Raw genomic sequence first — 12327 nt, 5'->3', positions numbered from 1 at the left:
GGCCCCAGATATTTTTGGTGCAGTTCAGGAGGCTGTTGCAGATTTTTGAAAAGTTGCCTACTTCTATTACAGACGGGCCACCGACTATGTGTAGATCAAAGGTCAGGTTTGCACATTTGTTGAAGCACAGTGAAGTGAATTGCCCAACACTGCACTGCATTATCCATCAGAAGGCGCTGTATGGAACATCACTGAACTTTGATCATGTCATGAATGTGGTCATGAAAGTTACAAACGTAATTTGAGGTGGCAACAATAGCAAATTTGTGGCTTTTCTCAGTGAAGTGTATGTAAAGTATGGCGACTTGGAGCCATACGCTGAAGTATGATGGATGAATCATGATAAATGTCTTGAGAGATTATTGTATGCAGTGTTGTTGTAGCTATGTTGGTCCCAGGATATTAGAGACACAAGGTGGGCGAGGTAATATCTTTTGTCGGTGAGAGAGACAAGCTTTCGAGCTTACACAGAGGTTGGTCCAATAAAAAAAAAAATTACCTCACCATTTTGTCTCTCTTGACAGATAATTTGCACTTTGAGGGGAGATTGTCACCTTTTTGAAAAACACTGCAAGTTCTGATACTAGGGAGTTTCAGGAAACAATGGAAGATTCTGTTTTTCTGTAGTATGGCATTTTTGGCTGCTAAAACCTGACATTTGAATCTTCAATTGCAAGGCATGGACCAGATATTTTGGATGTCATTGCTCATTTGGGTGGTTTGAGTGAATTTTTTAAGACTCTCCTGTTGGGTTTGGATTTTGCCTGCTTTATAATATGTGCTGCATTTGCATTGAAACGGCAAGCGTGCAAGTCAGTGTTCAGCGGGTACACTACTGATGTTGAAATGCTGCTGCTTAATTTCCATCAATGTTTTAAGGATTTTGAAAGTTTTTGACCTCACCTCATCCTTTTTAATGATTCATTTGCATCTGTTGTCAATGAACACCAACTAGAACTAAGCAGACTGCAGGCTAATCCTTTTTGAAAGAAGGATGAAAGAGGCATTCAGTTTTGGAAACTGCTTCCTAAATCCCATTTCCCGAGTCTGAGAAAGTGGTCACTGAACTTGTTCTATGTTTGGGGCTACTTAGGCTTGTGAAAGTAACTTTTCTAAATTGAATCATTTGAAGTCTAAGGAAGGAACCAACTGACTGATGAAACTCTTCCAGTTTATGATATAGATGTGCCCTTCTTAGTGCGCAGGCAGGCTCAAGCCGAGTTTCACTCTGACAGGCAAGGTACTATAACAATGAAAAACAGCAGAGAAAAACATTAAGATATTTTTATTTTTTGTTTTCATTTATTAATCCCCGTCCTCTTCTGGACACTGAAAAAAAAGTTAGTGAAAGAGTTAAGTTGAATCTTTTTAAAAAAAAAAAAAAAAAAATTCAAGGTTGTGCTAACAGTGACTTTTATTTTGAATAACACTTTGGTTTTACAGTGTTAATACAGGGTTAAATGTATGTTAACATGTTATATTGTGGCAAACGTTTCTGAGTTACGCAGTATATAACCTCTTTAAAAGAATGTTGGGCCCACCAAAAGGTTTTAATGGATTTTGTGTCCGTATTCTTCTTAAAGTTGCTCATCCCTGGTGTAAAGAAGGGAGTGTTTTTGTGGCCATGCACACCTGGGTCTAGGGTGGGGTCTAGGTTCTATTCCTGGCTATATTACAGACTTGTGTGTTTTTAGGCAAGTCACTTAAACATCTCTCTGTTTCCCCGTCTTTAAAATGGCAATTATACTTACCTTCTTTACTGGGAGGATGATGATTATTAACTCCTTTGTGTATAAAAAGGAGTTTGAGATGTGAAATGGGCTATGTAAGTGTAAAGCAGTAAATTTTAGGAGTATGGGATTTACTTTGCCATCTGAACAGCCATCTGGTGGTATCTCTCTCATACTCTGCTCTCATCTTAAATGCATCTCTCTTCTCCCATGCATAGGTCTCCTAACTTTTTTCCCTTTGCAGATGGTAGCCTTGTCTACTGAATGCTTTGATTTATTCACCGTTCTGTTTCCTGTAACTTAACCATATGCTCTCTACTGCCCTAGTATCTAATTCTGTAAAATATGTTTTGGAATATAGTTTGTGTGAAAAATACTGTACATTTCCATTTCTGTAAATACATCTCCCTCCACCTAAGAAAAATTCAATAGATTTTGAAGAAATATATCTGTAGAGTCCGATTGTCCCTTGGGTGTGATTCTTTCTGCTGTGTAGTGACTATAAGGCTCTGTGTATTATGTTGGATAATCTTGATGTTTTTAGTGCAGAGGAAAGGCAATTTTGTATTTATAGATACACCATGCAAGCAATATGGCATCCTCGGTTAACAAATATCTAATTTTAAAAAAATAATAAACAGTTGAGTATTATAATATTTAAATGGACACTATCGACTTGAAAATACAGACAATTTCAGACAGACGTTTATCTTTTACAGTTACAAGTAACACCTAAAATTACTCTGACAAAGTCGTCAGTGAAAATAGCGTATCTTTTATAATTTACTATGAGCATTTGACAGAGCTTTGAGTATTGTCAGTGTCATTGTTTTCTCTTTCATATTTGTCTTTTCCCTTGTTAAACAGATCCTTTTAAACATTGAAGGGGGAGCAGAACAGCCCTAATTTTTTTTAAAGGAACTCTCTTTTTAGGTTTGTTTAAAGTTCAGGACCTACTATTTAAAGGAGGCTCTCTCAGAAACCGGAATTTTTTTAGTCTATTTTTAAAAAAAAAAATCAAGTTGACAGTGTCCCTTTAAAATTACAGTTTGAAGCAAAGTGTGTTTATATTTAAACACAGTTATGGGTATCTTCTCATAGGAATGTACACAATAGACTTGCATAGACTGAGATTTGGGAAAGAGAAGGATGAGGAAAGAAAGAGAATAGCAGTGAGAGGAAAGGAAAGACGGAGGTGAGAAGGGCCAAGGCGATACCAGGTGGAGGCAGGATGGTGTGCCTGAAGCAACCCTTCTGAAAATATAGCAAAGCACAGCTAGGGGAAAGAGGTAGCCTCCAAAAGATGAAGAGTAACCTCCTATTCTGATACCTTTAGACTATTGGAAGTAATAGGGTTGAGCCACCTAGGTTCTGGATCTTACTATATTATAACTAAAATCACCCACTAATGTTTCTGAAATAGAAAGTTTTTTCTGTTTGTAGGAGGAAGTTATTTCTGTGTAGCTATGGATTCTCAAGCAGTGTTTCACTTTTTTCCATAGGGAACCGTCACTGATGAGAAGGCAAAGGCCACCCACCATATTTATCCTAATCCTACCTCACTGGATGATGGTAAATCATACAGAGTTTGTCTATGAATCTTGTAACTAAAACACTTAACTGCTAAAGTGATGGTTGCTATACAAAACCACTAGGTACGAAGATGCACTCAGCTTAATACTGAGAGTTGTTCAGAAAGCAATAACTTTCAAGATTTGACTTTAAATGGTTTGTAGTCCTAAATGTCCTGCGTCACAATATGGGGGTGGGGGGTTGGGGTACAATGAGTGTTTTTTTTTATAGATCTGGAACTATATTTTCTGGAAAGCATATGATGATGTAGGCCTTGATTGAGTGAAAGTCTGTGCTGTTAGCATTAAGCGCTGGCAGCGTAAAACTTGGTGCTATGTACAACAGATTATCACATTCCATGCTTCAGAATTTATAATCTAGAGGAGATGCAAAGGAAAATCAAGACTATGAAAAAGCCAAAGGAAGGAGTGGTCATAGATTACAAAATTTTTACGAATTGGTGGTGTAAGCAGGCCTTGAGACTGAACCTACCATGGACCACCTCTCCCAGTGACTTCACCTTGGTGATTTGTTTTTGCCCCTGATCTCTGGGTGGCAGAGCTAATCCATACAAAATTATGTATTTCAACTCGTATTCAGTGGGATTGTGATAAAATAGCTCCACATCAACACTACCAGGACTAAGTACAAAAATGACACTGAAAACTAACTTGAGACAGGATTGATAGTATATAAGAATAGGTAAAAAGGTTAAATGTTTTGCTTTCCTAATCGTACCTCTTAAGAAACAGAGCTAGATCTGTGGTAGAGAACACTGGAGCCAAAATAAAACACGTAAGAATTAAAAACTACTTTGTATAGTTTCATAGGGATAGAAGTGTAGTTAGCATCCTTGCTTCCCGGTGCATGTCTGAATTGGTTAAGCCACAAGTGGCAGTGAAAGCAATATCAATGAAAATTAATCATAGAATCATAGAATATCAGGGTTGGAAGGGACCTCAGGAGGTCATCTAGTCCAACCCTTTGCTCAAAGCAGGACCAATCCCCAGCTAAATCATCCCAGCCACGGCTTTGTCAAGCCTGACCTTAAAAATATCTAAGGAAGGAGATTCCACCGCCTCCCTAAGTAACGCATTCCAGTATTTCACCACCCTCGTAGTGAAAAAGTTTTTCCTAATATCCAACTTAAACCTCCCCCACTCCAACTTGAGACCATTACTCCTTGTTCTGTCATCAGCTACCACTGAGAACAGTCTAGATCCATGCTCTTTGGAACCTCCTTTCAAGTAGTTGAAAGCAGCTATCAAATCCCCACTCATTCTTCTCTTCCGCAGACTAAACAATCCCAGTTCCCTCAGCCTCTCCTCATAAGTCATGTGTTCCAGTCCCCTAATCGTTTTTGTTGCCCTCCGCTGGACGTTTTCCAATTTTTCCACATCCTTGTAGTGTGGGGCCCAAAATTGGACACAGTACTCCAGATGAGGCCTCACCAATGTCGCATAGAGGGGAACGATCACGTCCCTCGATCTGCTGGCAATGCCCCTACTTATACATCCCAAAATGCCATTGGCCTTCTTGGCAACAAGGGAACACTGTTGACTCATATCCAGCTTCTCGTCCACTGTAACCCCTAGGTCCTTTTCTGCAGAACTGCTGCCGAGCCATTCGGTCCCTAGTCTGTAGCGGTGAATGGGGTTCTTCCGTCCTAAGTGCAGGACTCTGTGCTTGTCCTTGTTGAACCTCATCAGATTTCTTTTGGCCAAATCCTCTAATTTGTCTAGGTCCCTCTCTATCCTATCCCTACCCTCCAGCATATCTACCTCTCCTCCCAGTGTCATCTGCAAACTTGCTGAGGGTGCAATCCATACCATCCTCCAGATCATTTATGAAGATACTGAACAAAACCGGCCCCAGGACCAACCCTTGGGGCACTCCACTTGATACCAGCTGCTAACTAGACATGGAACTATTGATCACTACCCGTTGAGCCCGACAATCTAGACAACTTTCTATCCACCTTATAGTCCATTCATGCAGCCCATACTTCTTTAACTTGCTGGCAAGAATACTGTGGGAGACAGTGTCAAAAGCTTTGCTAAAATCAAGGAACAACACGTCCACCGCTTTCCCCTCATCCACAGAGCCAGTTATTTTGTCATAGAAGGCAATTAGATTAGTCAGGCATGACTTGCCCTTGGTGAATCCATGCTGACTGTTCCTGATCACTTTCCTCTCCTCTAAGTGCTTCAGAATTGATTCCTGAAGGACCTGCTTCATGATTTTTCCAGGGACTGAGGTGAGGCTGACTGGCCTGTAGTTCCCAGGATCCTCCTCCTTCCCTTTTTTAATGAAATGAGTGGATTAGATAAATAAAGATCATATTGCAGTTCTAATTGAGATTATCATCTGATGTTACATAGTTGATCTAGAAGCATTTTATCATGCTTATATCATACAACATCTAGCTAGCTATTAAAGAGCCTTACTTATTAAGATGAGACAACAGAAAGTGCCTTTTTCAAATTTCATTTTCCAATTTAACTTTTTCTGTGGGACTGGATTTCCTGGATGCACTATATCACTATATCACAAAGAAAGCTGAAATAGTGTTATGTCCTGACACCGGATTTCCACTAGATGGGAGTGTTTAGCCCTGTGTAGACTGCAGCATGTTGTGTTTTATCCTTTCGCATCCCTTATTGAATGTGTTTTGCACTCCAAGGGACATAATGCTGGTACATAACTACCTCATTTGTGTTCAGAAGCTCTCTTTAATCCATTTGCTTCCTGAATAGGGATGAGTGCAGTTTGACATCTTTGGCGAATTTGCAACTATATTCTTAGATAGAGATACATGGCTCTGTTTAAGTCCTGACTTTATTGAGCTTCAGGGACAGCATGACTGCAATGGAGCCATGAACTCAAGAAATACTGTTGCATAGTTCAGACTCGCAAGCTAACCTACATTTAAAAAATCAGTTTGGGTAGTGTTCTCCAAATTTCTAAATGCCTCTCCCCCTTCTCCAATGCCATTGGGGGGTGGGGGGGAATGAATATTTTAAGACACCTTTTAGAAACAGCTAGCATCATTCAGAAAAACCACTATTGACTCTGTAGTGCCAGATACCTATCTAACTGTATTGGAACCATGCTCACGCTCTTACTGCAAGATAAGCAAAAACTCATTTTCATTGTCCCTGGTTTGGCCAGTATCCACGCACCAATTGTCATTACAGGTGTCTTAGTAATAGCGTTCTGCATGAAGGAAACAAGAACTGGATTACTAGTCTCACTAGGTCAGCATTGCCTTAGAAGTTCTGCTAAGTTAGCACACACTTTTCCTAAAAGTTGTGTTAGGAATTATTTTGGGGATGTTCTATAGCCTGTATTATATAGGAGGTCAAATAGATGATCACAATGGTCCCCTCTTGCTTTAGAATCTATGACTTTTCCCTCGTGTAAGGCTAGTATTTCCCCCTTCAAAACCATCTTCCTGAAAAAGGAGCATTTTTAAGGATTGTATCTGGAACACCTTACCTGGAAGTTTAATTCCTGTGAAACAGGCTGATGGGTGTAAATCAAACTAGGGGAATGAGTGACAGGCTATTCAGAGCTCTGACAACGACACAGTGGGGAGGGGTGGGGGGATAGATATTTTCCAATTGACAAGAAAAACCTCTGGAGGGAAAGGGTTGGGCTTCAAACCTTACAGTAGTTAGAACAGATATATTTGTCCTGGGGAACTAGACTTCCTGGCTTTCTCCACCTTACTTCTGCCTCTTAAGCAGCCCCTTACTGAACCTTGTACTGCAGGAGATGTTCTATGCTCCATACCAGGTTCTCAGCCTGGTAAGTTAGAGTTAGAAACTAGCAGCAGGCAGGGAGAGATGACCAGCTAGAATCGGGGAGGTGGGGGGCAGGCTGGGTGAGGGAGAGTTTTCAAGGGCAGGCAAGTCTTAACCCACCTCTACTTCCCATCAGCTGGAAATCCTCCCCCTCTTCTAGTACAATGCCTTCAAGTGACCACTTTCAAGCCTTTACACACTGATCAGTCACCAGGGTGCTAAAACTCTGGGGATTAGCCAGTGACCTCAGGGTTAAAGTCTGCAGTGTCAGCAATGGAGACTTAAACTCTTCAAGTGGGTTTATTCTTGTGGACAAATTGGCAGTGGGTCCATTTATGAATCTATAGGGGCCTAAAAGGAATACAATAGGCCTTTGTTTAAAAAAAAAAAAGACTAAGTTGTAGTGTGGCAACAAGGCTGCTCAGGTGCCCTATGTTTGCAGCAGCTCTATTCTTTACCTATCTCATTCTGCTACTCAGGACTGTGGATCTTGCATTTCTAATGGCCCACTGCAGATCTTGTCCAAAGGCCAGGAGTAGGGTTTTTAGGACAGATGAGAGTCCAGACGAAAGCTAATCTTGCTGCTTACCCTGAGCACACTGTAGCTCAATTAAAAAAAGTATCTTAAAAAACAACCTGCAGCTTCCCTGCCTCCTTTGACATTTGGTAGAGGTGCCTGAAATAAATCCTGCTCTTATTATGGCAAAGCCACTCTGCTTGAGTTAGCTTACTATCTCAATCTGACTTTTCTTTTTTTTTTTTTTTTTTTTTTTTCATTTTGCAGATGAATGGTTGAGACCTGTGATGAAGAAAGATAAGCAGGTGTTGGTGCACTGGGGCTTTTACCCAGACAGGTAAAGAAAGGAGGAGGGGAGAGAACCTTCATCTCTAAATCCTGAAAAAGCTTGTTAAAAAAGAGAAGTGTTAAATCCTAGAAGTTTGAAATTGCAGATGATTTAATCCATCTCATACAGATGAACTGTTCCTCTTACTTTAGTGGGTCTTATTTCTCCTGATGTCAAACCACCTTCTGCTCTGCAGCTGTGATTAAGTTTAGTGAACTTGCACATTGTTTTTCAGAACAAAATGGTGACATCCCAGCTTTGTATGGTCTGTACTTGTGCTCTTCTTTTCTAGTCCTACAGAATAATGCCACAGGGTCAGGCCCGTTAGTTTCATGTAAAAGAAAAGTTTAAACATCCCTCCTCCCCCACACATGCACTTATTTTCACCATTTTGCACACCATCTGATTGGATAGTTTCAGGTGTTTTTTAATGACTGTACAACACAGGCTAGAACACCCAACACACAGAGTATTAGTCTCATGCTGTATGGGCTCCTAGTGACTTAGTAATTCTTGCAGTACCCAGAACTAGAGAAAAGAGAGTTTGTTCATTCTAATAATACTTGAAAGTTATATTGGCATAGCTGTGTGTGTCGGTGTGACTAAAACACACCCCTGATCAACAGAGCTATGCTGACAAAATCTCCAGTGTAGGCACAGTTATGTTAATGTAGCTAATGCAGTTCAGAGAGGTGGTGGTCCTACACCAGCAGAAAAACTTCTGTCAGTATAGGCTGTGTCTACTGTAGAGGGCTATGCCAGCATAAGCTCCATAATGTAGACGTAGCGTAAGAATAAAATCTACACTGTAATACAGCTGCTCAGTGTGATACTGCCAGTGGTTATGGACTGGTGATATGGCACCTTTTCCTTCAATGTCTGTGATAGACCTCGTAATTTACCCTGAATCTCCTGAGTCCCAGTCCAGTGCCTTTTCATAGAATCGTAGGATAGTCCAGTCCCCTGCAGTCAAGGCAGGGCTAAGTATTATCTAGAGCAGTGGTTCTTAACCTGAGGTGCACGCCCCTTGGGGGTGCGAAATGCCCTTTCTGGGGATGCGAGACATGCCAGGCTTTTTTTTAGAAGGTAAATCATCGAAAACACAAATTAAGCACAGGCACATAAGTACAACTACTTTGTTTCATCAAACCTATGTATTTATTAACATTATACATTTTTAAACTATTACTGTAATATACAAGCAAAAAATATATCTAAGTTTAAAGAACTAACCTACTTCAAAGATTTTTGATAAGGGCTGCGAGAACATATTTGGATTTTTGATAAGGGACGCGAGAACATATTTTGAGAACCAAAGGGGTGCAGGCTGCAGTAAAGGTTAAGAACCACTGATCTAGAGTCTAGACGGTCCCTGACAGGTGTTTGTCTAACCTCCTCTCAAAAATCTCCAATGATGGAGATTCCACAACCTCCCTAGGCAATTTATTCCAGTGCTTAGCCACCCTAGCAGATAGGAAGTCTTTCCTAATGTCCAACCTAAACCTCCCGTGCTGCAATTTAAGCCCATTGCTGCTTGTCCTATCCTCAGAGGTTAAAAAGAACAATTTTTCTCCCTCCTCCTTGTAAGAACCCTTTATGAACTTGAAAACTGGTATGTCCCCGCTCAATCTTTTCTTCTCCAGATTAAAGGCCTATTTTTATTTTTATTTTTTTTCAATCTTCCCTCATAGGTCATGTTTGCTAGACCTTTCGTCATTTTTGTTGTTGTTCTCTGGACTTCTGCAGTTTGTCCACATCTTTCCTGAAATATGGTGCCCAGAACTGGACACAATAATCCAGTTGAGTCCCAATCAGCACAGAGTAGAGCAGAAGCATTACTTCTTGTGTCTTGCTTACAATATTCCTGCTAATGCATCCCGGGATGATGTTTGCTTTTTTTGGCACAGTGTGACACTGTGACTCATATTTATTTTGTGATCCACTATGATATCCAGATCTCTTTCTGCAGTACTCATAGAATCATAGAATGTCAGGGTTGGAAGGGACCTCAGGAGGTCATCTAGTCCAACCCCCTGCTCAAAAGCAGGACCAATCCCCAATTAAATCATCCCAGCTAGGACTCCTTCCTAGGCAGTCATTTCCCATTTTGTGTGTCACTGTCTAATCCCATTTTATATTTTCATAGATCATAAAACCAGAAGAGCCCCTTAGATCATCTAGTCTGACCTCCTGTATATCACAGGCCATTAAACTTCACCCAGCTACCCCATATCAAGCCCAATAACTTGTGTTTGACTAAAGCATATCTTCCTGAAATTGATTTGAAGATACCAAGAAATGGCAAATCCACCACTTCTCTGTTAATTTGTTTCAATGATTAATTGCCCTCTTTGTTAAAACCACAATTAACTACAGCTGTTAGCTGAGGATCTTTATTACTGATGGTGTGATGTAAGAGGCAGAACACAACTACATTTTCAGATCCCAGGTAGCTTTCTGTGTTGGTTGTGTGTATGCTTAATATTTTTTAAAAAAAAAAAAAAACCCACACTTTTATATATTGACCTAATTGGATTGAAAGTTATTAAATATACAACCCCACCAACTTATTTCTCAAAGGCACTGTTTAGAGTGTAATTGCACCATACTATGTAGTGTGAATATGAGATGAAAATTTACAGTAGATAAGAATTTGTTTATAATCATGCCCATTACAGCCATCCAATAACCAGCATGAAAGTAAATCTAAATTTTCCCATGGAACTGTGTAGATTTCAATGACAGCTTGGTGTAAATGGCCTTTGCACTAGGAATCTGCAAACCTAAATGTAAAAATTTCTATTGAAAAAAATCCCTTCCTAGGGCCAAAATGTCCGTTGTGGTATGCTTGCAGGACTCGTTGATTTCAACAGGGGTTGTGTGTATGTGTCCAGTAGAAGTGAACACCAAATTCGCAGGTGGGAGGGATGGGACCACACTTCCTAATTACTTCTTCATTTTGCAATAAAGCATTTTTAGTACACTTTTATTTTTACATCAGTTATATTCAGTTCTGCGTACCAACTGTGTCCATATAAAAATCAGATAATCCAGCCAATTAAAGTGAGAGCAAAGAAATGCTGTGGCCTGCTTGGGTCTTTATCACATGCCTAGTGTTGATTACAAAGTTATCTGACTTTTTTTCGGTTGAACTGTTGCAAGTGACCATTTTTTGGGATGGCACGTAATTTGGTGAAACAGGAAAATAATGGTCAGATGGATTCTGTAGAACTAGAGGCTTGTGGGAAAGATTATATTGCTGCCTTTTATTTTCGGAGTCTAATGAATCTTAATTAAAATCGATAAGGTTAAGAAACATGGGAGCAACTTAGTAAATTAATGGTGCAGAGAAATAAGAATTCACTTAGGAATTCCTTAAACACCACCGAAACCTGAAATTATCAGAAAATATATAATTTACTGTTCGTGAGCTTTTATAAATTTCTAACTCAGAAATTTAAATTTCTGTATTGCATCAGTTGCATTGAATCACTCCTTTTTCCACTGCATTTTTTTTAATATTCCTCTGAGAGAAGCCAGCAAATTTTCTTATGATAGAAAATAACTTGACACCATTCTGTCCTAGTGGTATGATTTGAACATGCTTTGATGGCTCAACAAACGCTCTTTCCAGTGGTTTTTGGGATGAACAACCTAGAGGACCAATTCATTTTTTCTCTTCTGATTTCCCTTTTAGCTATGATACTTGGGTTCATGCTAGTGACATTGAAGCTGAAATTGAAGATGCTCCAATTCCAGAAAAACCATGGAAGGTGAGAGCCTTTAAGAAAATTGTTCTGAAGTGCTATTTAAGTATGTTGTATCCTGAGGTGCTGTTCTGGAGGGTGTTTTGAAAGGATGAAGATGTAGTAGAAAGACGGCCTGAGATATAAGGCCTTGTGTTAAAGGCCTGGTATGAACCTGAGGCTAAAAACTGAGTCTGTGGATTTATCGAGCAGTTCGATCAGAGCCTGTTGTATGGGCTATTTGGCCAGAGTCAGTACAGCACACAAAAAGAACAGACACATGCAGCCAAACATCTAACGACAGATGCATGTGCATGCAGTCTTTCCCACTTACATGGAAAAAGTCAAAATCAATATTTTTAGTATCACAATTAACATATAAAACACCCACATTTCTTTGGTTTGGAGATGACCCAAATGTTGCTTCTGGTGATTATAAAGAACGGGAAAGAGGAAATAACACATCCCTGTTATGCCAAGGATAATCTCTTACATTTAATTAGGCCTCATTCAAAGTGCTCTGTACTATCAGAATCTCTTTACTCACCACTAAATTTCAGCCACTGCTGAGGTAGAACCTAGCAACTGTTTAGTTGGGCATAGCATCATCATACAACCGTTTAGGACT

At 39.9% G+C, this 12327-nt stretch overlaps 1 protein-coding gene across 2 annotated transcripts in view; it reads left to right on the top strand.

Annotated features, from left to right (window-relative positions):
- The window catches only part of SMARCC1 (SWI/SNF related BAF chromatin remodeling complex subunit C1), a 176831-nt gene that overhangs the window by 28740 nt on the left and 135764 nt on the right, over positions 1–12327 (top strand). For both annotated transcript variants that reach the window (XM_084618951.1, XM_084618950.1), the window contains 3 exons: positions 3233–3302; positions 7893–7962; positions 11651–11726. In XM_084618951.1, the coding sequence (XP_084475077.1) occupies positions 3233–3302; positions 7893–7962; positions 11651–11726 (216 nt within the window). The remainder of the gene's footprint in view (positions 1–3232; positions 3303–7892; positions 7963–11650; positions 11727–12327) is intronic.

This window comes from Lepidochelys olivacea, assembly GCF_965140295.1.
Source record: "Lepidochelys olivacea isolate rLepOli2 genome assembly, chromosome: 2".
NCBI classification, from domain to species: domain Eukaryota; kingdom Metazoa; phylum Chordata; order Testudines; family Cheloniidae; genus Lepidochelys; species Lepidochelys olivacea.
Note: the sequence above shows the minus strand (reverse complement) of the source record. Positions and strands in the feature narration are given on the sequence as shown.